Here is a 27,010-nt window from a genome sequence, read left to right on the forward strand (position 1 = left end):
TTATTTTTAACTAAAGGAGAATTAAAAACATATCAAAAATAGTTAAATATAACTAAAGTAGAGCACAGATGGAAATATATATGACTAATAACCTGGGTTATACAAGACGAAGGGCTTAATGACCTAATTTTCCACCTTAACAAAGTAGAAAATGCTTATAGTCATTAATGTCGGAAGTTATCAGAAAGTGAAAATAACACAGAAGTAACCATAATAAAAATGGAAGCATCCTACAGAAACTCATTGAATCAAAGTTAATTCTTTTTGGAATAATCAGACTGATAAACTTAATCCAGGTCAAAGATTTGAATAGATACTGGAACATAGACAAAGCAAGAACATACACAAGCACAATGAGACATATGTGCAATTACATGTTTGTGGACCCTTGTATGTGGGTACTTATGTGCATGGGCATGTGGAAGACATAGTTGATATTAGGAATCATTCTCAATAAGTATTCTACCTTATTTGATACAGTCAAACACAGATCCCCCATTTTTTCCTTCCCATGCTAGAATTACAGGTGGGCCACCACACCCACCCAACATTTACATGGGTTTCTGGGATCCAAACTGGTCTCTATGCTTGCACAGCAAGTGCTTAAATACTTTAGCCTCTAGTTCTGTAACTTTCAAATCATTTGTACTTGTGATACCTAGTTATATATGCAACTGCACCCCATCTTCCTTAGTATCTTATTCATGAACACCAAATACAAACTCTACATTGTATGTTGCAGCTTATGAGAGCAGCATCTAAGCTGACCTTTGGTTGTTGCCATTGGTCTAGCCTGAACTATCCTTTAGGATTCCCCTATGGTTTTTAGTCATTGACCTGTTAGGCACCTGTGGGTCTTACCTTGCTCTTCTGTATTGTATATATAATCTGTATTCTCGTAAGTATAAGCTACCTTTTCTCTTAGAACTGCCGGTAGCAGCATTGCTTATGTCACTGTCCTATAGAGTTCATTTTTCATACAGTAAAATTTCTTTTTAAGATGGATAATGGGTCATGTCTTCTCTTGTGTGAGAACCAGAAGCTTGGCTGGCATATCCTTTCTGACAGCGCCCACTTGCTGCAGAAGCTTTAGCTCCTTGGCTGTGTTTATGGTAGCCATAGCATATTCAGATGTGTATGCTGCTTTGCTCCTTTCTTGGGTCTGTAAGTAATTTCCTTTGGGTTTCTGGTTTGCTTTTTTTCCCCCCTCCCTTCTCTCACATCAGTCTTGGTAGTTCAAACCTGTTCTTATCTGCTTGGGATACTGAGGTAGGAGGATTGTCAGAGCCCAGGATTTTGCAGCCAGTTTGAGTAATACAGAAAGATACCATCCCCAAAACAAAACAAAGACTAAGAAATCACCACCCGCGTAGCTCTGAGTTTGCTTGTTCAATGTCCTTTAGAAGAACAGTGCCTCTGCTCTCTGCTTTTCAATCTTGTCTCTCCTAAAAGATGGTCCAGAGTAGAGATTTCAGATATGTATAGATGTGTCTTTTTCAGAACTGTTCTGACCCATCTTGTCTCAGGCCTCTCTCTTTGGCTCAGTACTAGTCCTGTAAGCTCTCTTTTCTGCGTCCTGGGGCTGGTGCTCTCTCTGACTCTTCTCTCTTCATCCCCTGCTATCTTTGTGCTTCTACATTTAAGTGCGGGTGACATCTCTGTAGGTATTTCCTGATGGAGGCCTTCATTGCAACCTAAATGAAAGAGCCTTCTTCCCAACACTGGCACTCTGAGTTGCTCCTAAAATACATTTTTACTTATATCTTTTTTATTTGCTTGTTTGTTTTTAAGAAAGGTTCTACGCTAGACTGGCCTAAAACACTTCTGCTTTAGCCTTAGAGTGTTAGAATTGTAGCTAGCATTCCAAGCCCTGATCTTTGGTTTTGCTTTGGTGAGGACATTAGCTCCGCTAGACAGATATCTCTGCTTACTCAGTACAGTGCCTTGGTGCCCAGGTACATGGTGGACTTCTGGTGAGTACTGGTTGAGCATCCCTGATATCTGAAGTACTGCCAAGTCCAAACTATTTTAAGTATCAGTATGTCACTGATAAATTTCCCTTACCTGACCTCACCTAATGGTTGCAGTCACAATGTAGATGCACTTAAAAATATGAATGGAATGACACTGGCTTCTGTCTTTGTAAGGTATATCTGAATCAAAATCTTCATAGTCATAAATTTTGGGCCTACCCCCAGATATATTTTAACATATATGCAAATATTCTAGAGTCTGAATAAAGCTGAAATCTTTTTTAAAAAGATTTATTTGTGTGTGTGTTCTGCCTGTGTGTATGCCTGCACGCCATAATAGGGCACCAGATCTCATAGATGATTGTGAGCCACCATGTGATTGCTGGGAATTGAACTCAGGGCCTCTGGAAGAGCAGCCATGCTCTTAACCTCTGAGCCATCTCTCTAGCCCTAAAGCTGAAATCTTAAAACACTTTTGGATCCTTGCATTGGTGATGAACGAGTTGGTGTCTTTTGTCAGTTCTGGCTGTCACATTGCATTTCTGGCCTGTTCTGTGGTACACTTGAACCTAGCATGTACATGGACAGCCTGTGATCTCTGGTGGTTGTGGTTACTCTGTGACAGGAAACAGACAGGTTTGAGTGAGGTGAGTTTTGAAATTCTCATAATGTAGACATCTCAGGTCTTTTGATATAGGAAAAAGATGTTATTCTTGTACTGTTTTTTGGGTGGTTTGCAGGCCCTAACTGGAGAATTGCCTCACCCTGTCACCCACTGAAATAACTGCTAAACTCAGACTAGGAAAGCCTTTCAAACCTTGTGGGTACAATGGATACATATTGTTTCAACCACTGATTTATCAGAGCATGTAAAATTGAAAGACTTTCCCTCAGTCAATAATTCATTTACTCAGCTCCAATGACTCTATGTAGCCTAAGGTCCACTTGGGAGCTCTGGGTTCTCGTGGGTTAGTTGTGCTGTTAATGCACACTCATAGTCAGGTTGAATATTGATGATAGTGCAGGGAGAGCCATGGGATTAAGGGAAGATCTGAGGAGCTGGCTTGGCAAGGCCAGCTGAGCACTAGAGAAGAATGAGATTTTCTTCCTTCCTATTTGATGCCAATGACAGGAGAGGCTTAAGAGAGATCTGCTGTATGCCATTGCAATGTGCCAGGCCAGCTCCTGCAAGGCGCTTTCTGCCTTCTGGGGCTGCCCTCTGCCTGCAGGTGTCCCTCAGCTGTTAGACAGTAATGCTATGTAATATAGGAGGAGGATCCATCTCAGTTTTCTGCTTTGATTTAAAATCTTGCTCCCTGTTTGGTGGCCTTGGCACTTACTATTTTCAAACCTATGAGCCTTAGCTTCTTTGTGTATTCCAAGGGCAGAGGATCCTTTGCCTCAGGCCCCTTCTCCTACATTTACCCCATAGTCTTGGAATTGAGCTATAAATTCAGCATCATGATCACATAGCTTGAAAGTTTGGGTCTTGGGGATACAGCTGCCTTGAGATTCTTTGTTCTCTGGAGTCTAGATCAGGGATGGCCTTCTTCAGAGATGCTCTCAAGCCAAGCTGCCTTGGTGCAAGCCCTTGTGTGCAAATACTTCTTGTAGTGATTTTATGCCTGGTTGAGGTCTGAAGATCTGTGCTGATGGTTTTCCTGGTAGAATTAATGCAGACTTAGTCTAAGTGGAGGGTGAAGTGCTTCTTTATAGTGTTCCTATTTTATTTGAAATGTCACCAGTTTCTAGAATACGTCTCCTATTTTGTTTTTCGATATAAGTATACATATGTGTATATATACATATATATATATATATATATATGCACATACACATATGCATACATACAAACAAACAAACAACAATCTTGGCTTCCTGGTTCAGGTTTTGAACATAGAATTTTTTTTCTATTCCAGACTCCTTTTAGTTTTGGCATGAATCATAGGACACCACCCTACCCCGCTGGGGATTATTGTCTTCTATGCAGAAGTGAACGGAAAGACTCTTCATTCTTAGAGAGTGGAGTTAAGACTGCGAGCAAATTGGCCCTTTCCATGGCTCCCAAGGGCAACAGCGTGCTGCACCTGCCGCTGTGGGTATGCCCAGACTGCCGGAGGACTGTGGAGAAGGAGGAGAGGCACAGCGGTCTTGACCAGCCGGTGAGTGGCTGCAGCTTCAATGGGCTTCCTGCTCCTCTCTTGTGGGTGGTGGGCTAACTGGCAATGAAAGGAAAGGATTTCCGCCTGTCTCCGGAATGCTTCCTTCTACACTATCTTTTGGCCCATGCTCACTCTCTGGAATGTGTCTAAAGAGCATCTGCTTCCTTATCTGCAGTCAGCAAGCTGTTTGGTGCTTTTGGCTTTTGCATCTGGCCTTAGGGGTTTTTTGACAATAAAGTTTCCTGAAAAGCTAGAAGAATTTTCATTTGTTGAGTTCTAGACAGTTCCATGTACTGGTAAATGGCTGAAAATTTTTGTCCTGTACTTCTGAATCCTGGCCTTCCTCCTTCCTTGATTTCAGGCTTATCTTACTAGAGTCTTTGAGTCCATTAGGCTTGATCTAATCTCTGATATAAGTTAAGGTTTAGTGGCTGCTGTTCCCATTAGGCTTTGATATCTCTTTGTGTTCTAGGAGATGACTTTTTCAACCATTCCCGTATTCAAGACTCTTCTTTCCTTTTATTATTTTATTTTTCTTCTTCTTTCCTTTTGGTTACTGAATGTAAGAAGCTCTCTTCTGAGTGATTTTTCTTCTGATCCCTTGCTTCTTGTGGTGAGCAGCAAACAGCAGTTCCTGCCTTTTGTTTTCAGGTTAGTCCCAGTGGCAGTTTGAGAAGCATTTGTGGATCAGGCTCTCCACCTCCTAGGTCTACTCCTCTTTCTCATTGACTATTCATCTGGCTGCCCAGCCAGGGGCTCCTTGAAGACACCTCACCCCCAGTTTCAATGCCAGTTTTGGTGGCAGAGTTTTAGTAACTAATCCTGGAATCAATGCTGATCAAACTAGAAGTTAGTGTTTCTCTCGGCCCTGCTTTGGGAAGTTTCCTGCTTTGTCTTTCTCCCTTAGCTCTTTTCCTTCCTTCCTTCCTTCCTTCCTTCCTTCCTTCCTTCCTTCCTTCCTTCCTTCCTTCCTTCCCTCCCTCCCTCCCTCCCTCCCTCCCTCCCTCCCTCCCTCCCTCCCTCCCTCCTTCCAGATTTATTTATTTATTATATATACAGTTCTGCCTGCATATTTGTCTGTATGCCAGAAGAGGGCACCAGATCTCAGTATAGAAACCACCATGTAGTTTCTCAGAATTGAACTGTCAGGACCTCTGAAATCCTCTGCAATCTCTTCACCAGAGATTCAGAACATAATCAGTCTGAAATTTTCATCTCAGATTTTTTTTCAGTTTCATACAAGTTTATATTAAAATTTGACTCTTTCCCTTTCTTCCAGTACCTTTCCTTATCCTTTTCCCTCTCCCTCCTAAAACCTTCACAAGTGCTTTCCGACTTTCATGTTTGTTTGTTTGTTTATGACCCAGGGAGTTTGATTAGGGTTATTGATATGAGTATTGGAAGTGAGGCTTATTTACTGTAGTATGGACAACTTAACAGTGGCTATGCCGGTGAAGAAAATGACAATTCTCCCCAGCAACCATTAGCTAACTACTATTAGTTCTTTGGGGACAAATGGAAGCCTTATGAGCAACTTCCCAATCTATGATGGAATGTTGATGGGGCCCATATTGTTCAGGTAAGCACAGATGCTGTGACCACCTAAGTATGACAATCGTGTCATGTCCAGAAAACAATAACTTCTCCCCATCCTGTGGCTCTTAACATTCTTTCTACTCTCTCTTCTGTGATGTTTGCTGAGCCTTGAAGGAGGTGATACAGATGTCATTTTTAGTGTTCAACTTTCAGCTGTCACTTATTTTTAGCATTTTGATTAGTGTGAGTGTATTCATTGACTGCTGCCCACTGCAAAAGAAGCTTCTCTTATTGGCTAGGAGCATCATTGCTATGTGAATGTGCATGTAGGTATTTAGAAAGTAGTTTGATAATGTGTTAATTTAGCAAAACAGTAATAGGTTCCCCACCAGGGCATATGACTTCACTAGTCATAGGCCAGGTTTAGAGACCAGACATGGATTCCCTCCTATGGGGTAGGCCTTATACCCAATCAGGAGGCAGTTGATTACTCACAAAATATCAATGCCATTATGGTTAAAGTGGATATATCTTGTCTGGCGGTAATTAATTATAACTCATAGGGTTTATATCTGGACACTGATGACATTTCTGCTTCAGTGATTTACAGAGTACAGGACCTTCCATCATTATGAAAGCTAGCTAGCAGGAAGGAAGCTGGAAGCTTAGTTCTGGCTTGATTTCTCTATGTCCTACAATCAAGATACATAATACCTTCAACAATAGGGTCTTACATCTAGCTTGGTGGATGATCAAAAGTAGTGACAATAATCTGTATGGTTTGGGGAGACTTTGGGGGTCATATCCCACAACTACTACTGAGATTTTTATTTAATAACCCCTGACTTCTAGGAGAAGCATTATTCATCCATGTAGGTACCTCTTTTCATAGTCTTCCCCCCATTATATCTATATTTCTTCATTTAAAATTGTGTGCATGTGTATGTACGTATTGGGGAGCTACAGAATGTTGTATGGAGGTCAGAGGATAGCGTCAGAGTTGGTTATTTTCCACCATATAGGTTCCAGGAATTCAACTCAGGTTAATCAGGCTTTAGTATATTTTGGACCTAATATTATCCCTACAGTTCTCCATTTTCCATAGTGCCCATAAACTTGTGCCATTTAGCACAGTGCTTTTGAGAGCATCCTTGTTGCTGTAGGATTAGTCATTTCTTCCTGTTATTGAGAAACTGCACAAGACTGTACTTGTATGTATGTGTTAGTGCTGCATGTGTGTGTGTGTGTTTATAGGCTTTTGGGTTGTTTTCAGATTTGGATTGTTTTGGAAAAGCCATGGGTTTTTTTTTTCAGATCTGCTTGGACATCCTTTCTCCACTTTGCTGCACTAGTTTGACATCTGTGATCAGGAAGAATGTCTTCTTGGAGCCTTCTTGGCTTGTCCTTTAGACCTCATAAAATGAGTTGTGTCTCTTTTTATTTGGGGGGGTGATTTGTGTAGAACTAGTGTTGTAAGGAGACCCGCTTGTTTGTTCCTGACTTCTCAGCTCCTAAATAATCACACAGAAACTGTATTAATTAAATCTCTGCTTGGCCAATTACTTAAACATATTGCTAGCTATCTCTTACATCTAGAATTAACCCATCTCCATTATTTTATATTTTACCATGAGGCTCGTGGCCTACTGACAGGGTTTGATCATGTCTGTCTCTGGTGACAGCTCCATGGCTTCTCTCAACTCTGCCCTTCTTTCTCCCAGCATTCACTTTAGTTTTCTCTGCCTAGCTCTACTCCACCCTATCAGGCCAAGCCAGTTTCTTTATTAACCAATGGTATTCACAGCATACAGAGGGGAATCCCACATCAAGCTAATATATTCGTTTCTTTCTTAAGCATTGTTCTTGCTTTTGCTTCTTCTGTTCTGTTTGGTTAAATGCCAGGCAGTGAATAGAGAACACTTGTCTGATTCTATTACCTGTCAGTGACTTTGGCAAGTTAACTACATATATTCTCTTATTTTGGGTAGTCAAATAGTACCTTGTCTCAGACTGGAAAGGCTGAGAAATCCAATAGTTGGTCTGTCCACAAGGCTGGATAGATGTCTTGGCAGTCTCAATTTGGTACTGTAATCCTAAAGGATTGCTGAAGAGCTGCTGATATTCAGTCAGTGCCGGAATCCTGAAGAAATTGGTTCTAATATTGGATGGAAAATTTGTTTGTTTGTTTGTTTGTTTGTTTGTTTGTTTGTTTTTCCCTGAGTTTGTTCTCATTGGTGAGTTAGCCCTGGTTGCTTCCCGTAGTTGTAGATGTGTTTGGTGTTGACTGTTCCACAGAGGTTGAGAAGTCAAGTGATAGTCCTCAGCTCAGGTTCTTCTGTTACTTTGATCTTAGGTTTGCCTTCCTGCTGAACTGTTGATCACCTTCTGGTCTTCCACTATCACTTGTTAGTGATAGCACTTGAGCATCTAAATCTAGTTTGATTTTTCCAAATGTTTTGATTTTATAGTCACAATCGTATAGTATTCATTCATTGTAATTGAGATTTGTTGCTGTGTACTAGTCATCTTTATAAATATAATACATTTTAGCTTCCATATTTTGCTGTTAAAGATTATTCTCTTGGAGCACACAGTCACAAACTTCTTTCTGTAGATAGATGGAAGGAGTTCCTGAAGTGTATTTAGAAAAATAGTTTGATTGTCTCTAAAGTCAAGTATCATATTTTCTTTTGTTGTTATTTTCTTTATTGCTTTTTGATACAGGGTTTTTCTGTGTGGCCCCAGTTGTCCTGGAACTTGTTCTGTAGACCAGGCTGATCTTGAACCTACAAAGATGTGTCTCTCAGTGTTAGGATTAAAGGCATATGCCACCATACTCAGCTTGAGAATCTTCCCCCCCCCCCCCCGAGACAGGGTTTCTCAGTAGCTTTTGGTTCCTGTCCTGGAACTAGCTCTTGTAGACCAGGCTGACCTCGAACTCCCAGAGATCCGCCTGCCTCTGCCTCCCGAGTGCTGGGATTAAAGGCGTGCGCCACCACTGCCCGGCCTCAGCTTGAGAATCTTAAAAGTTACTGTGTTCTCTAGTCCACAAGTGTTAATATGATTCTTTGAACTTTTTTTCTTTAAATTTATTATTTTTATGTATATGTGTGTTTTGCCTACACATGTATATCGATGTACCACTTTCCTCCCTGGTGTCAGCTGAGGCCAGAAAGACAATTGTAGGCCACCATCTAGGTGCTGAGTAAATGCTCTTGCTGCTTTGGCTCCAGTGTGCTAATGTTTTGTTAAGAATTATTATGTCTGTGTTTGTGAAGAATATTATTAGTCTGTAAATTTGCTTTGTATTGTTTTGGTGTCTTAGAATAAGTTAGGAAATAAATTTTAAATGCTTTTAAAAAAAGAATAAACTTGGAGCTGTGTGGTGGTAGCACATGCCTTTAATCCCAGCCCTCAGGAGGCAAAAAGCAGGCGGTTCTCTGTGAGTTCAAGGTCAGCCTGGTCTACAGAGCCAGTTTCAGGACAGGCTCAAAAGCTACAGAAAAACCCTGTCTCGAAAAATAAAACAGAGAGAGAGACACACACACGGGGTGGGGGGGAGGGGATAAACAAGGAAATGTTTCTTGTTAATTTTCAGGAAGTTCGGATAGAATTTGTATTATTTTTTCTATAAGTAGTTAGAATTCTGTTGTGAAGCTGTGTTGATGTGAAGTTGCCTTTTTGTGACTGGTTTGTAACAGTTAATTTATTTGTTAGATGTTATTTATTCTTTTGCTAGAGATGCTAGGTTCTGTCTATAACAAAATTTGCCTATATTTTGTTAAACGTATTGACATTAGTTACCCAGACTATCCTTTTATTTTTATTTTGTAAGATCTGTTGTATGTTTTGTCTCAGTTTCTTTTTCTGTTGCTATAATTAAATATTCTGACAAACGCAACTTAAGGGAGAAAGGATTTATTTTAGCTCACTATTCAAGGCACAGTCGTCCATCATGGGGAAGTCAAGGCATCAGGAGTTTGAAGCAGCTGGTCACATGACACCCACAATAAAGAGACATGGTGGGGAGTTGGAGAGATGGCTCAGTGGTTAAGGGTACTGGCTGCTCTCCCAGAGGACTCAATTCTTAGCACTCGGCATGATAGCTCACAGCTGTCTGTAATACCAGTTCTAGGGTATCTGACACCCTCAGACATGAATGCAGGCAAAACACCAGTGCTCATTAAATTAAATTACATTTAAAGAAAGAAGAAACAGAGGGATATATACATCCTAGTGTTTAGCTTACTTTGTCTGTTTTCTATAGTTAAGAAGCACATTTAAGTAGTAGTGCCATCCACTGTGGTCAGGTCTTCCTACCTTAGTTCTTTAAATCAAGATATTCCTGCACAGTCTTTCCCAGAACTGCCTCCCAGGTGATTCTAAATCTTATAAAAGTGACAGTTGAGATTAACCATCAGTTCTCCTCCCCTTCTCCTCCCCCTCCCTCCCTTCCGTCTTTGCTCCCTTTCTTAGATTATATTTACTTTTTTTTTTATTAATGTATGAAATCAAAAGCCCTTTTTTTATTTTTTTATTTTTTATTTTGGTTTTTCGAGACAGGGTTTCTCTATAGCTTTGGAGCCTGTCCTGGAACTCCCTTTGTAGACCAGGCTGGCCTTGAACTCACAGAGATCCGCCTGCCTCTGCCTCCCGAGTGCTGGGATTAAAGGCGTGCGCCACCACCGCCCGGCTATATTTACTTTTTAAATTACATGTCTGTGTTGGTGTGTGTGTGTACACACATACATGTACATACCTGTAGAGGCTGGAGGCATCAGATTCCCTAGAGTGGTTATAAGCTGACTGATGTCAGTGCTGGGATCCTGTCTTTAGGCAAACAAATTAAACACACTTCTGAATGATCCATGAGTCACAATAAGGCTACTTCTAAAACATTTTCAGGGCTGGGACTAGAGAAATGGCTCAAGAGTTAAGAGTACTAGCTACGTTTCCAGAGTACCCAGGTCCAGTTCCTAATAAGCATCTCTAACTCTAGTTCGAGGGGATCCTCTACTCTCTGTTGAGCTCCAGTGACTATCAGGCACATATGTGATGTGCAGAAATACATGCAGACAAAACACTCATACACATAAAATTGCACACATACATTTTGAGGAGTGGAGGAGATAATTCAGTGGGTAAAGGTGTTTGCCTCTGCCTGTCTTCATTTGCTTGTCTCTGGCAGCTTGCTTCCTTCCTTCCTTCCTTCCTTCCTTCCTTCCTTCCTTCCTTCCTTCCTTCCTTCCTTCCTTCCTTCCTTCCTTCCTTCCTTCCTTCCCTCCCTCCCTCCCTCCTTCCTTCCCTCCTTCCCTCCTTCCCTCCTTCCTTTCTTTTTCCTTCCCTCCTTCCCTTCTCTCTCTCTCTCTCTCTCTCTCTCTCTCTCTCTCTCTCTCTCTCTCTCTCTTTCTTTTTTGTGCTTGGCATCAGCAAAGGTTAGCAGTAAGCAAGTGGAAGCTCCAAGAAAACTTTTCCCTCTAGTGTTAACAATATTTGTTCAGGCCTGACATATTGTTATTTCTCAGCCCTTGTTAGCTACCATTGTTACTACCTGTGGTCTCAAAAAACTTGACATCTCAAGCTTTTCACTCATTCTTTTTCTCTGTCTCTGTTGCTCTTCTTGTCCTGGCTCTTGAACTGTTTAGCTGCTACCTGTTGACTGAGTTTTCTGTCTCGCCCAGTCCCCCAGCCCGGTTCCCGCAATTGTTAAGCCCAAAGAAATCACACACAGGTCTACATTAATTATAAACTGGTTGGCCCATTAGCTCAGGCTTCTTATTAACTCTTATAACTTATATAACCCATTGTTCTTATCTGTGTTAGCTACATGGCTCAGTATCTTTTACAGCGAGACAGTCACATCTTGCTGCTTCTGTGGCTGGGTAAGGACTGCAGAGGAATGGGCTTCCTTCTTCCCAGAATTCTCCTGTTCTTATTGACCCACTTCTACTTCCTGTCTGGTTGTCCTGCCTATACTTCCTGCCAGCGTTTAAAATACAATTGACAGAGTACAGACCATGGTCCCACACCAGCTACCTCTTCACCTTTCAGGCAGGGGTCTGTCTGACCTCTTCCACAACTTATCCATTATTCTACCACCATTGTTATACCTATGTCTGAGTATATGTATATATTATATAGCCCAGGAAAGGGTGTTTGGACCAGTCACACTATTGTCTCATAGCCCCATCACAGTAGTTCCTCTGAAGTCCACCAAAGGAAGTGGTGGAAAGAATAATCTAGAGTTCATAGAGATTTGTGAGAACAAATAGTCTCATGCAGCCTATTTCAAACAGCACTGGCTAAGACTGTGTCTTCAGACTGCACAGACAGGCAGTCAGCTGCAGTCCGTTTAGTTGTCTGAAAACCTCTTTGGAGTGTTCAGAACAGCTAGTGTAAAGTTAGTCTAGCTGGCTGACTGACAGTCTTTTTGCTAAAGGTAGCCTGGGCAGCATGGGAGAGTCCGACAGCTATGAATTTAGGAAGTCAAATTGTTACATTCCCTAGCATCTCTTTTCATTTATGGGAAAACATGCGTCAGGATTGTTTACAATCCAGGGATCAATGCACACCCCTCTAATTCTAGCACTCAGGAGACAGAAACAGGTAAATCTCTGAGTTTGAGGCCAGCCTTTCTACATAGTGAATTCCAGGACAGCCACAGCTATATAGTGAGACCCTGTCTCAAACATACACAGACATACACACTAAGATTGCTTACAAATGCAATTTCATTATATTATTTATATATTTAGATTATTATTTTGAGACATGATCTTACTTTGTAGCTCTGATTGATCTGGAACTTATTGTGTAGATGAGGATGACCTTAAACTCAGAGAACTGCCTGCTTCTGGGATTAAAGGAATGTGCCATCATACCCAGCCACAAATACAGTTTTAAAGAATTTATCATTAGCACTAAGTGATTTTAAAAAATATTTTTGTTAAACACAATGTCCATCAAAATCCCAGCAAAATTCTTCAAAGACCTTGAAAGAACGGTACTCAACTTCACATGGAAAAGCAAAAAACCCAGGATAGCCAAAACAATCATATGCAATAAAAGAACTTCTGGAGGCATCACAATCCCTGACTTCAAACTCTACTACAGAGCTACAGTACTGAAAACAGCCTGGTATTGGCATAAGAACAGACAGGAGGACCCATGGAACCGAATAGAAGACCTAGATATTAATCCACACATTTTCGAACACCTGATTTTTCATAAAGAAGCAAAAAATATCAAATGGACAAAAGAAAGCATATTTAACAAGTGGTGCTAGCATAATTGGTTATCAACATGTAAAAGAATGAAAATAGACCCATATCTATCACCATGCACAAAACTCAAGTCCAAATGGATCAAAGACCTCAACATAAAGTTTTATAGAAGAAAAAGTGGGAAATACACTTGAATGCATTGGCACAGGGAACCACTTCCTAAATATAACCCCAGCAGCACAGACACTGAGAGAAACAATAAATGGGACCTCCTGAAACTGAAAAGCTACTGTAAAACAAAGAACACAGTCAACAAGACAAAATGACAGCCTATGGAATGGGAAAAGATCTTCACTAACCCCACGTCAGACAGAGGTCTGATCTCCAACATATACAAAGAACTCAAGTATTGGTCACCGAAAGAACACATAATCCAATAAAAAAAATGGAGTACAAACCTCAACAGAGAACTCTCAACAGAGGAATCTAAAATGGCTGAAAGGCACTTAAGGAAATGTTCAACATCCTTAGTCATCAGAGAAATGCAAATCAAAACAACTCTGAGATTCCATCTTTCACCTGTTAGAATGGCCAAAATCAAAAACACTGATGACAATTTATGCTGGAGAGATTGTGGGGAAAAGGAAGCACTTCTGCATTGCTGGTGGGAATGCAAGCTGGTACAACCCCTTTGGATGTCAGTGTGGAGATTTCTCAGAAAATTAGGAAACAACCTCCCTCAAGACCCAGTAATACCACTTGTGGGTATATATCCAAAGGATGCTCAATCGTGCCACAAGGACATGTGCTCAACTATGTTCATAGCAGCTTTGTCATAGCCAGAACCTGGAAACAACCTAAATGCCCCTTGACCAAAGAATGGATAAGGAAAATGTGGTACATTTACACAATGGAGTACTACACAGCAGAAAAAAAAAATAATGACAGCTTGAATTTTGCAGGAAAATGGATGGAGCTAGAAAACATTATTTTGAGTGAGGTAATCCAGACACAGAACGACAGTTATCATATGTACTCACTCATAGGTGGTTTTTAAACATAAAGCAAAGAAAACCAGCTTACAAACCACAATCCCAGAGAACCTAGACAACAACGAGGACACTAAAGAGAGACTTACGTAGATCTAATGTACATGGGAAGTAGAAAAAGACAAGATCTCCTGAGTAAATTGGGAACATGGGGACCTTGGGTGAGGGTTAAATGGGGTAGGCTGGAGAGGCAGGGAGGGGAGCAGAGAAAAATTTAGAGCTCAATAAAAATCAACAAAAAATATTTTTAAACAAAAAGTATTTTTAGGGAGGATACATGTTTAAGAATTTTATTGGAGTCAGGTGGTGGCGGCACACACCTTTATTCCCAGCAGCACTCTGGAATCAGAGACAGGCAGATCTCTGAGTTCAAGTTCAGCCTGGTCTACAGAGTAAGCTCCAGGACAGCCAGGGCTGCCCAGAGAAACCCAGTCTTAAAAATTTTTTTTATTGGGACATTGTTTACAGTGTGGAAAAATGATGTGCTGAAATACTAAAAGATTACCTCAAATGTTCATTACTAAGAAAATTGTTACATCTATTACAGATCATTAGCATCATGCAATTATATTCTGTACTTTAATTCAATTTTTTTGAAGTGAGGAGATCTCTATAATGTAAAGAATGAGAAAAATCTTATTATTTGTTTTAGTTTTTGTACTTTGAGACAGGGTTTCTCTGTACAATAGTCCTGGCTGTCCTGAAACTCGTGCTGTAGACCAGGCTGGCCTCCACTCACTGAGATTCACTTGCCAAGTGCTGGGATTAAAAGCGTGTGCCACCACCATCCAGCATTGAGAGAGTTTTATTAAAATTGAAAATAAGGTTGAGGAGAACTGTATTGAGCATATAACCATTTATTAGTGTAGCCAAAATCTTCATATATGTGTATATATATGTTTGTATATGTGTTTCATCAAAAGAGTATTTATTGTGTCTATAGTGTATAGCCTATGGCAATGTTGTTCTAAGTATTTCATATAATATTTTATCCAAAACCTTACTTCTACCTGTACATGGGCAGTACTTTTGTTCTCCCAGTTTTATAAAGAAATCAAGCCAGGAAGATTACTTTCCTCGGATCACGCAGGTAGTAAGAGGTACTGTCAGGTTTCAAACCACAGTATTTTGGTTTTATAATCTGTGTCTTTAGACACTGTGTGCCTTCTTTTTATGTTGTTTGTAATGACTGGATACCATTAGTAAAATATTTGAAGGGTCTGTACCAGAGAGTGATTGTACATTAGCTTTTTGGCAGGGTATGTATAGGAAAGAAGCAAAAAAAAGAATAAGTTAGTGGATGAAAGTACCAGAATACCCTTGGAATAAAGTTAAAAATCTTTAGAATTTTATATCTCATATTGCAATAAAAATACAAAAATGGAGCTGGGCAGTAGTGGCACATACCTTTAATCCCAGCACTTGGAAGGCAGGGACAGGTGGATCTCTCTGAGTTTGAGGCCAGCCCAGTCTACAGAGTTAGTTTCAGGATAGCCAAGACTATACAAAAAAAACCATGTCTCAAAAAAAAGAAAAAACCAAAAAATTGGGGGATAGATGGATACACACACACACACACATATATATATATATACACCATATATGTGTGTACACTATATATATATATATTTTAAAAGTTGCAGAGACAAAAGAGGTAAGCACAAATGAGGTTATGATTAATATGAGAATTTTTATCTCACTTTTTTAAATGTATATGCACATACATGTTCCTGTGTGCATGCTTACGTGCATGCACAGGCTACAGGTTGACATTGTGTGTCTTCTCCAATTTACTCAAAACTTAAGGGTCTCTCACTGAAGTTGAAGCTCACTCATTTGGCTAAGTTGGTTAGTGAGTGTACTTCAGGGTCTTCCTGATTCTAACTCTCCAGTGCTAGGATTAAGGCATGTGCCACTGGTCTTGGCTTCTTACTTTGGGGCTCTGGGCACAGGGTAGAACTCAGGATCTCATGCTTACATAGTGATCACTTTACTGACTGAGCCATTTCCCCTTTTGTCAGAATTCATAATCATTAATGTTAGCACTTAATAATCTTTAATGTGATCACTAAAATTCTGTTTGTATGAATATATGTATGTATGTGTGTGTGTATATGTATATGTTTGTCTGTTTTCTATGTACCCATTCACCTCAAAGTGGAGGAGGATACATAAATCTCTCTTGTTGTTTCAATTATTGTGTAAAGTAAATGTTTAAATTCACCCTAAATTACTTGGGGAAGTTACCTGATTTTGAAAAGGAAAGAACTTTCTCAACATGGAGAGAATGGAAGTCTTGACCTTCACTCCTGCTTCAAGCCAACTGCAGTCTTGATTTTGGTCTCTTTTTGCCAAGATAATAGTTTTGCTGTCTCAGAATTTGCTTTGTTGAATTTATGTTTTGTTCTTGACATTTTAGTCCATGATCAGCATGGTGGCAGGCAGGCAGGCATGGTGCTGGAACAGTAACAGAGAATTACATTCTTTTCTTTAAGATGAGTCAGAAAGACTCATCTTAGTTTTTTCTTTTGTTTGTTTGTTTTTTAAATATTTTATTTATACAATATTCTGTCTGTGTGTATGTCTGCATGTCAGAAGAGGGCACCAGACCTCATTACAAATGGTTGTGAGCCACCATGTGGTTGCCGGGAATTGAACTCAGGACCTTTGGAAGAGCAGACAATGCTCTTAACCACAGAGCCACCTCTCCAGCCCTGTTTGTTTGTTTTTTAAGCAGTGCTTAACACCTGCCATCTTCCCACAGAGAGGTAGGTCCTGCTTATCTCCCTCATTTGTTTCTCTTGGTTTCTACTGTCCTCATTAATTTGGCATTTTGATTGTCTAAACTCTCATCAAAATACATCCTAAGGCTTATCTAGCCCAAAAGCTCAAAACTCCTACATTCCTCACACAAAGGCACATCGAAGGCCTTTGAATCACAGAGTCAGGTTTATCATAGCAGTGACCCTTGCTTTTCTTGTTAATCACTCTAATAAAATACCTAACAGAAGCAGCTTGATGTAGGGGATTGTTTGAACCCACAGCTTGAAGATGCAATCTATGATTGTAGAGAAAATACAGTGACAGAAGCAGTAGTCTATGTTGGTGGGAGCTTACCATGCATCTTGTTCACAGCTTTGTAGAAGCAGGAAGATGGATATTGCAAATTGCACATTGCCCATTGGATTTTGTCTCATTTTTAAAATTGTGTTCAGTTTGGACAGAACCTGAGATTCAGCCTAAATAAGTACTGTAAGGTGCTATATTCAGGGATTTAATATATAGTTACTCTTAGCCTTATCCCTTCTCAGTAAGAAAAGTCACTTTAGGGGCTGGAGAGATGGCTCAGAGGTTAAGAGCACTGACTGCTCTTCCAGAGGTCCTGAGTTCAATTCCCAGCAACCACATGGTGGCTCACAACCATCTGTAATGAGATCTGGTGCCCTCTTCTGGCCTGCAAGCATACATGGAAAGAATGTTGTATACGTAATAAATAAATCTTTAAAAAGAAAAAAAAAAAGAAAAGTCACTTTAGTTTGTGGTTGTTGTGCTACCTGTCACAGTAAGTGCTCATGCACAGTGTGAGCAGGTACACACACACACACACACACCTACCTTCTGTTGCAGTGTTGAAGACAAAAACATGAGAAAGTAAGAAAAGGCAAGATTTCATATAGCAGTTTGTGAGAGAAGAGATTAACCATGGTGGTTAGGTTGGTGTGCCAAGCAGAACTTTACCAGCAGTCAGTAAATACATCTTAATGTACATCTTAACACAAGAAACTACCCAGTGGTGGGAGATCATCACATACTCAGATCTGTGAAGTGAGCCCTGAAGACCCGTCATGGTAATTCTCAAAAGCAGCCAAATCTTTGCAGCTGAAGAAACAGACTCCAGAAGAAACCAACTTAGAGGATTTGATTATTACCTGCTAGAGAACAGAGGCACCTCAGGGTGCTATAGGCCCAGTTGGGTGCTATTAAAACTCCTCTCACTGGAGAGAGCATGTTGTTCAGTCTCTTGTCTCTTTAAGGACAAAGCTGTCTGGTTATATGAACAGGGGAGGAAATACCCAAGAAGCCTGGGAGTTCTTTCACTGTCCTACCGTCCTCTGCCCATTCTTGAACATTGTATATGTTACTTAACAGGTGACATGTGTCTGTTCATCATAGAGTATGGCAGAGTTGGATGTTGAATTGAGTGGCCAAAAATATTTAAGTAAACAAACAGAAATACCAAAAATGACTTACTGACTTGTCTTCTGTGGGTAGGGCATCTTTTTGTTTGAGCCCTGAGTTATAGAACTCTATCAGACCATCAGAAGGCATACCAAGATTAGTTGATGAGCACTATAGACAGGAACAGGTACAGTAGTGACACAGAAGCAGAACTTTTTCCCAGATAACATGGAAGGCTTTGGTAAGAAACAAGGAATGCATTCCCAAGTAATTCAGAAGTGAACAGAAGGTTTTATGCAGGGGAGCTCCATGGACACTCTCTGCTGCTGTTTGAGAATGGGTAAAGGCAAGTGGAGACTAGTAGAGAGCCTGGCAGTCACCAGGTGAGAGATGACAGAGGCTTCTACAGGGTGTGAATGTGCTAGTTTGAGGTGAGGGTGGAAGTGGGCATAAGCTAGGAGGGAATAGTCAGCCTTGTACACTGAGTGGCTGACCTGCTGCTGTTGAGGAACAGCCATGTGGTTCATCACCAGTGTCAAGCTGTGCTGCCCTCTTATCTCTATACACTTCCATGATGGCAATCATACTTTGTTGGAATCATCTCATTTTCAGGTTTCAAATCTAGTGTACATAAAAACCTGACTGTCTTCACCTAATTCAAAGTTTCTCCTACAGCTTTTGTGGACATGGTAGGGATCACTGTGATAGAAACTATGTCCCATACCCTTCTCTATTCTATCAGGGTGGAGAAGGGGGCCTGGGGAAGAGACATACAGGGTCTTGGTTCTTGTCAGACTATCTATGGCTTTTTGGCTACAAGGTTCTTGCTCTAGGTTAAGTATGGCTGGACTGCAATAGCAGGAATAATATACACTTGATGTCTGACCTATGCCAGGTATTTTCCCCTGGTCTGGAGGCTAGACTGAAGGATGCTTAATTGTGCCTTCTCATTGTGCAGCACCACTTTGTGTGGGTTCTTTGCGGATGAATGCTCCTTCTCTTGTGGTAGTGACAGTGCAATTCCCTGTTCTATCTGCTAGACAGAAAGCTCTTGTGCTTTTCCACTTCAGAATCTGATATGTGCCGGACTTTGGAGCACTTTAGCCTTGAGGTGTCTGCTCCTTGTTCAGCAGTAGCCTAAGATGGTATAAAGTTGTATGTGTATGTGTGCGTGCACACTCAACCCCTTTTGACTTTCTCAGTACTTTGCACCTGATCAGGTTGAGGAACACCTTAGTGTATAGGAGGTACATTTCTTATGTCTGGCCCTCTCCCTTCAAGAACTTATGCCATGCCTCAGTTCTTTTTTCTCAATGTTAGAATGTTGTCACAGCAGGCTGCCTTCTGCTCTGGACTCTGAGTAGCGTATTCCAGTGCTCTAACCTACTTTGTCTGTTCTAGACTGTTCTCAGGCGTCCTTGTTGGTGGTCAGAGCAGACAGCATAGGTTCTGGGACCACTGCCACTGTTTGTCAGGCAGTTGCGGGCATATCACACCTTGCCTGCTGGGATCATCATATGCTGATTAGGGCACTGGAAGTCAAGATTATTTATTTGCCATCTCTCTTTCTCTCTAATAAAATCTGGCTGAGCAGTGCTGGCACCTTTAATCCCAACTCTTGGGAGGCAGGCAGATCTCTGTGAATTTGAGGCTAGCCTGGTCTACAAAGTGAGTTTAAGGACAACCAGGTTTACACAGAGAAACTCTTTCTCAAAAAACCATAAATAAATAAGCAAATAAATAAAATTAATTAAAAAAATAAAATCTATTGGATGCTTTTATGTAATAGTAAAAACCATTGGAAGTAAGAAAAACATTGATCCAGACAAAACCTGGAGTTTATTGCCTATCCAGTGTGCAGCACACTGAGGCAAGAAAATCTGGACTGGGCTGGGCGGTGGTGGCGCACGCCTTTAATCCCAGCACTTGGGAGGCAGAGGCAGGCGGATCTCTGTGAGTTCGAGACCAGCCTGGTCTACAAGAGCTAGTTCCAGGACAGGCTCCAAAAACCACAGAGAAACCCTGTCTCGGAAAAAAAAAAAAAAAAAAAAAAAAGAAAGAAAGAAAAGAAAATCTGGACTGTATAACGTGCTCAAGGCCAGCCTGTGCTGCTGTGTAGTAGACTTTGTCACCTGTTAGTCCCCTTTGACTCCCCAAAAAAGTTCTCTATAGATTTCAGTGTCTGTTGTAACATTTTTTTAGTAGGCATTTTGTTTTGGAGACAGCGTCTCTGTATGTAGTTCTGACTGTTAAAGAAGACCAGACTGGCCTCAAACTAGCAGATCCAACTGCCTCTAACCTCCTGAGTACTGGGATAAAGGTCATTACACCTAGTTCTATAAGGGATTTTTTTAAAAAGTCAATAAACATCTGATATCATAAGCATAACTGGTCTGTTGTATTCTATTTTTAAAGCAGAGTCAAGATTTTCTTCTTCACTCAACACTTGGGAGCTCCCAGCCTGAAGCCAGTGGTGCTGGGAGGCTGGCCCTAGGCACACAGACAATGACCTCATCAGGGCTAGGCACCACGCCCTCAGATGCCTGCTCATGTGAAGCCTGCAGTGAGCGCAGGTATGTATTGAGTTGGTTGTGCTGCTTGTACTGGCGTGACGGGGTATCTAGGAAATATAGGAAAGCGCCTTAGACATGGGGTTCTTTTAACAAATAACAGTACCTTTTTGGCATACCCCTGAAAGTAGGACATGGTCTTGCTATTATGAGGAAAGGTATACAGAAATACAAAATCCCTGCCTTGCGGGACTAAACAGAAGGAAGCTGGACCTCAGAAAGAGGAAAGTGGGAGAACTCTTAGAATTTAAAGAAAAATCAACTCTTATTTCATGCCATAATCCCAGCACTTGGGAGGTGAGAGGAATCTATGTTCCAGTGCAGTGCAGACAGGGCTACATAGCAAGATTTTATCTCAAGATAAAGAATATTAATTAAAAAAGAAAAATGAGTCTAAGGTGAGAATAAATAAATGGGTATGGAGGTGGTGGAACTCATGATGGAAGCTGCTAGGGGTTGAAGGAAGAAGAGGCCAGGACTTGATAGAAAAAAGCTGTACTGCTGGTCTGGAACAGCCAGACTGATAGAATCAAGTGAGCACCAAAGAGTGGAAAGCAAGGGCTCTCTGTGTGCCATCTGGGGTCATAGTATGGAAATGGGGTATACCTTGTGGCAAGTAGGTAGACTGCCTCTCTTAACTCCACTGGTTTCTATGTTATCACAGAGACATCTCAGCAGAGACAGACCGGGAACCGCAGCAGCTTCAAAACTATTGGTCAGAAGTACGCTACATGGTCCGATGCATATACCGCCAGGCGGGTACCCCACTGGCAGAAGACCAGGACCAGTCTCTGGTTCCCGACAAAGAAGGAGTGAAGGAGCTTGTGGATAGGTACAGGTTACCCCTTCATGTTACAGCCCCATTTCATCCCTGCCCTCCCATCTGCCCATGGAGCCTCAGTGCTTGTCCTGAGTAAAGCTCAGTTAAACTATTTGAGCTCTTGGTACAGCTCAGGTCTTCAGCAGACAACTGACCAGCATGAGCCTTCTGGGTAAATTGTTGCAGGTTCTTCTGTTTCTAAGTTGAGATGTTTCTGTCATGTATTAAGACTGACAGTAACAGGCAGGATTCCAGAGTCCTGGTTGTGCCAGGTGATGCTAGATACTTTCATAATCACTGTTGGATTTGTAGCTCAGGGAGAAAGGCAGAGTATTCCTGTCCACTGAAGCACTGTGAGATAGGATTGCTTGTGAAGGCACTTACCTTATGAGGTTCGCAGCAGCTGCCCTCATAGGGAATGGCTCCTGCCTAGCATCTGTTCTTCAGCAGGCTCCTTCCCAGTGACTGACAGAAAGTGGGGTGGGTGTCACTTTCGTTTTTCTTTACAACTTAAGTGTGCCTTTTTTTCTCCCTGATTTTTGAAATGTTCCAAATAAAGGCAATAGATATAAGCCTGATACTTCATGGATTGGTTCTCATTTTGTTTTTTTCATATGTGTTGATTGCATACTTTTGGAATCTTACAAAGCCACAGTTGCCATACATTAGATTATATCAAAGAAGCAGGGGCATTGACTGGTAAAAGCATTGTGTTCAGGATTGCACCTCTTGTTTTAGTGCTATATGAGACAGTTTCAAGTGGTAAGTGCCTTTAAAAGTTTCCTAGTTAAGGACACATGAAACCTATGACATCTCAGATCCTTCATGCTACATCTGTGATGTTTTAGAACAGTATCAGCACAGGTTTAATCCAGGTGAAGCAGCATCTATGAACATGTGTGAATGATTGGTTGGTTGAACTACTTGCAATGTCTTTTTCCCATAAGAAATCAGTTTGCATGAGCTGGAGAGAGATTACTTAGTGATTAGAAGCCCTGACTGCTCTTGCAAAGGACTTGGGTTTGTTTCCTAACACTCACGTAGTGGTTCATAGCTGTCTATAACTCCAGGTCCAGGAATCCAATATCTTTTTCCTTGGGCACCAGACACACATGTGGCATATATACATGCAAGCAAAACTCAATACATATTTAAAAAAATAAACCTTATTATAAATAAAAAAATCTGTTCTCAAAAGTATCATATGATTTTTTCCTTAAATTTATAAGATATGAAAATGAACAAAGAATCAAAATGCTTCTAATTTTACTGCACTGAGAAAACTCTAAGGAGGTGTCTGCAGGCTTCCTTTTCTAAGAGTTTGTATGTGTTTGGTATATGCACGTGAGTGTGTAGATGTGTATATGTTCAGGGAGGGCAGGGTGTCTTCTGTTGCTTTCCTTCTTGTTGCCTTGAGATAGGGCTTTTCACTGAATTAGAAGAGCTCACTGTTTTGACTGTCCTGGTCGGCCACCATGCTTTGGATAGCCACCCCTTTTCAGCTAGGCTGGGTGTCAGCAAGTTCTCAGAAACTACTTGGCTCCACCTTCCAATGCTGAAGTGACAGACATGCTCAGGGACACCTGGCCTTTTACTGGGTTACTGGGCTTTGAATTCAGGTCCTGTGTTTGCAAAGCAAGTGCTCTTACCCACTAAGCCTTTTCCTCAGCCCTGTGGTATTTTGAGTTCAATTACTCCATGCTCATTTGAATTTTGTTTCACTGTCCTTTAAACATAGGGAACACATTTTCTTAAAATTATTGCCAGACTTAGTGATATATACCTTTAATCCCAGCACAGAGAAACTAAGGCAGGATTATAAATTTGAGGGTAGTCTGTGCTTTGTAGCAAGTTCAGGGCTGTCTAAGCTGCATAGTAAGATCCTGTCTCCACAAAACAAAGGCTTGGGTAGCCCAATGGTAGAGCTGTTGCATAGCATGTGAAAAACCTGGGTTTGATCTCTAGTAATGGGGCAAAACCCCCACTATATTTTAATGTTACAAAAGTTAATACATCTTTTTGAAATGTAGCAGTCATAGTGAGAATCCTGTCAGTTTATTTTCTCTGAACACGTTGTATCCATGGCTCTTCATATTTATCACCTTGTACATTGTACACGAGGGTTTACCTTGCAGATTATATACATAGCTTTACATCCTACCTTGCACAGTTTTGCTTGACTCTTTATCTTTTACAGCTTAAGTGATATGCAACCTTAGGAAACAGGAGGGAATGAAGAAGTGGCTTAACAGTTAAGAGTGCTTGCTGCTTTTGTAGGGGACCTGGGTTTGTTTCCCAGAACCTACATGACAGCTCATAACTGCCTATATCTCTCAATCTGAATCCAGGAGGAAACAGTGCCCTTTTCTGGTTACCCTGGGCTCAGGCATACACAAGGTGCACATAAACTCAGACACACATACATACTCATATAAAAATAATAAATACACCTATTTATTTATTTGTTTATCTATTTATTTATTTATTTTGGCTTTTCGGAACAGGGTCTCTGTAGCTTTGGAGCCTGTCCTGGAACTAGCTCTTGTAGACCAGGCTGGCCTCAAACTCACAGAGATCTGCCTGCCTCTCCTTCCCGAGGTGTGAGCCACCATCGTCTAGCTTAATTTTTTTTTATTTACTGTTTTATTTTGAGACAAGATTTCATCACGTAACTCTGGCTAGCCTGGAAATTGCTGTGTAAACCGGGCTTGTCTTGAACTCACAGAGACTTCTGGCCTCAAGTACTGGGATTAAAAATGATCCACAACACCTAATTTTTTTTTTCATGGAACAGATAACAACTATGCTTTTCTCTTTAGATTTAATGTGGCAGCCAAAGATGGAAGAATTTGTTGTTTAAAACTTACTTAATATATTCTACAACAGCCACAGAGCTCAGCTGGTTCTTCATAGTGACATGTTCCAGTAGATGTTTTGGTTATTGCTTCAGTGGTCCTAGGCTTCCATCTAGAACAGTGGTTCTCAACCTTTCCAATGCTGCGACCCTTCAATATAGTTCTTCATGTTATGGTGACTCCCCCAACCATAAAATTATTTTTGTTGCTGCTTCGTAACTGTAATTTTGTTACTTTTATGAATCATACTATAAATATCTATGTTTTCTAATGGTCTTAGGTGACCCCTGTGAAAGAGTCATTTGACACCCCAAAGAGGTCACTATCCACAGGTTAAGAACCACTAATCTAGAGGCGTCTCAGAAATGTACCTTTGAAAGGAGCAGCAACTTTAACCATAGTAATGACAAATACTATAGAGCAAGTTTTAAAAATTGCATCACCTTGTTGCATGATCCTATAATCCAGCATTAGGAGGCTGAGGAAGAAAGGTCATCTTTCTCAAAACTGTAAAAAGTATCACCTGTAAGTTTGGACAGAAATTCATTACTACTGTGACTAGTTAACAAGGATGCATTTCATTGCTTTGTTGGTAATCTAAAAATAGAATGACCTTTGTTTAAAACGTGTTCTAATTGTGAAAATAACACGAGCTCATTTGTATGGTATACTGAGTTCATAGAAAGAAGAAAGGTAAACTTGACCCCATCCTCCAAACAGGTGTCACATCTGCTAAGATTGCAGCATGTCACTTTTTAAGTTCCACTCATTGTGTTGGCACCTGAGGCCAGCTCTCAGACACAGTAGAAGGGAGGCTTTTTACCTCTTGGTTGTAAGTTATAATACCTTAGGCTTAGGTCTTCTCTTGTGGACATGAAGTGAAGCAGAGTCCCATATATAGGTTGCATAAACAGTGCAATCAAAGGAAGCATTTGGGGGATGTCAGTTTTCCTTGAATTACCTTGTACTCCTACAGGTTGTCACAAGAAAGGTGTTTAATAAAAAGTGAGTACTGACATAAAAACTGTCTGTCAACTGACATGTGTAGACAACCATGGCTGAGTAGTGACTTTTTCTTTGTCTCTGTAGGCTCTGTGAGCGGGATCCCTATCAGCTCTACCAGCGGTTGGAGCAGCAAGCCCGGGAATATGTGCTAGAAATGAAGGTCCGCCTTCTCCGGCAGCTATCTGCTGCAGCGAAAGCCAAGGCACCATCTGGCCTGCAGGGCCCACCACAGGCACACCACTTTGTCTCTCTACTCTTGGAAGAGTATGGTGCCCTCTGCCAGGCTGCACGATCCATCAGTACATTTCTTGGCACTCTGGTGAGAGACCATGCCTGCTTCTTTTTTTGCTGTTGAGGTGAACTAAAGAACAAAATCATGTGATAGGGGAGGTGTATGCAGCCAGGGGACTGATTGTATGGTTAAGTTCTCCTTCCATGGTCATATACTCCTTTCTGCACAAGGTAGAGTGGGATTAATCTTAGTGCAGTGGATTTTGCTGGCAGGTAGAAGCATTGAGAGAATTAATGTCCAGGAGCCACAGCATGGAAATCTTTTTGGGAAGACCTAAGCACTAGGAAGTAAGGTATTAGGATATGGAGGTGAAAACCATGGTGCATTGATAGGAAGTCCAAAACATTTTTGTTGTCTTGTGTTGGTGTTGATGTACTGCCACTGACTTGTGTTGCAGTTGATGCAAGGCACACGTAAAGACCTCTTGCTTGAATTTCTTCATGTGTGCACCTAGCAGCAGTGCAGGAATGGGATGGGTTTACTGAAGCTGCCTTGCCTTTTCCTTACAGGGTTCTCACAGTTCTAGCAGGGCACATAAGTGAATCTCTGACCACCCCATTTCTGGATTGACAGAAAGAGGCATCCTAGTGACAACCACAGAAGCTGCCTAGGCTGCTTCCCCAACCCATCAAGTGTGGTCCCTCCCCATCTTCCCCATAGTCTTCAAGTCTTCATCATTATTTCATCTGATTATTAAGTGACGATTCAGTGGGTGGGTTTTAATGCTTTCTTAGTGGTGGCCATGTTTTGAAGGAAAAGTTGCAGTAACCATTGGTTCTTCATCTGGTTCTGATGTTAATGGGGCTCTCCAGAAAGGTTCATGCAATACTTGGCAAGACATTGCAACAGTCTCAGACTATCCAGTTTCCCTGCCACAGTCTAACACTGTGCCAGGTAAGTACTTCCAAGAAGAGGCTTGTGAGACACATGTTTAGGGAAAATTGAGTGAGGTGAGTAAAGCAAGCTGGACGTGAGGACCCTGGTAGTGGCAGTTGTCCTGTGCACTCTCTTGTACATCTTGTACCTTTCAGCCCTCCTCTACCTCAACTTAGGACTCTGCCTATTCTAGACTTGGTCCAGAGCTGCTGCTCTAGAGAATCATGTGCCTGCCCATATCCTTAGAGAGCTATCTTCCCTCATATGAGATGTTTGCTGGTCCTTCTTTGTTTTTAAACGTAGTTTATTTTTAAGTGTATGGGTGTTCTGCCTCATGTATGTCTATGCACCATCTTCATGTTTGGTCCAGGGTGGGGCACTGGCTCCCCTGTGACTGGAGTTATTAATTGAACTGTCATATGGGTGCTGAGAATCAAACTCAGGTCCTCTGGAAGAGCAGCCAGTGTCTT

At 41.2% G+C, this 27,010-nt stretch overlaps 1 protein-coding gene across 5 annotated transcripts in view; it reads left to right on the forward strand.

Annotated features, from left to right (window-relative positions):
* Fam193a (family with sequence similarity 193 member A) overlaps positions 1 to 27,010 on the forward strand; it is a 122,039-nt gene that overhangs the window by 35,799 nt on the left and 59,230 nt on the right. For 2 of the 5 annotated variants that reach the window (XM_057772547.1, XM_057772549.1), the window contains exons 2-5: positions 3,893 to 4,135; positions 20,538 to 20,695; positions 21,357 to 21,524; positions 25,457 to 25,691. In XM_057772547.1, the coding sequence (XP_057628530.1) occupies positions 3,893 to 4,135; positions 20,538 to 20,695; positions 21,357 to 21,524; positions 25,457 to 25,691 (804 nt within the window). The remainder of the gene's footprint in view (positions 1 to 3,892; positions 4,136 to 20,537; positions 20,696 to 21,356; positions 21,525 to 25,456; positions 25,692 to 27,010) is intronic. The other 3 variants (XM_057772548.1, XM_057772550.1, XM_057772552.1) reach the window with 3 other exon arrangements.

The sequence above is a fragment of the Chionomys nivalis genome, chromosome 6 (genome assembly GCF_950005125.1).
Source record: "Chionomys nivalis chromosome 6, mChiNiv1.1, whole genome shotgun sequence".
Classification (NCBI taxonomy): Eukaryota; Metazoa; Chordata; class Mammalia; order Rodentia; family Cricetidae; genus Chionomys; species Chionomys nivalis.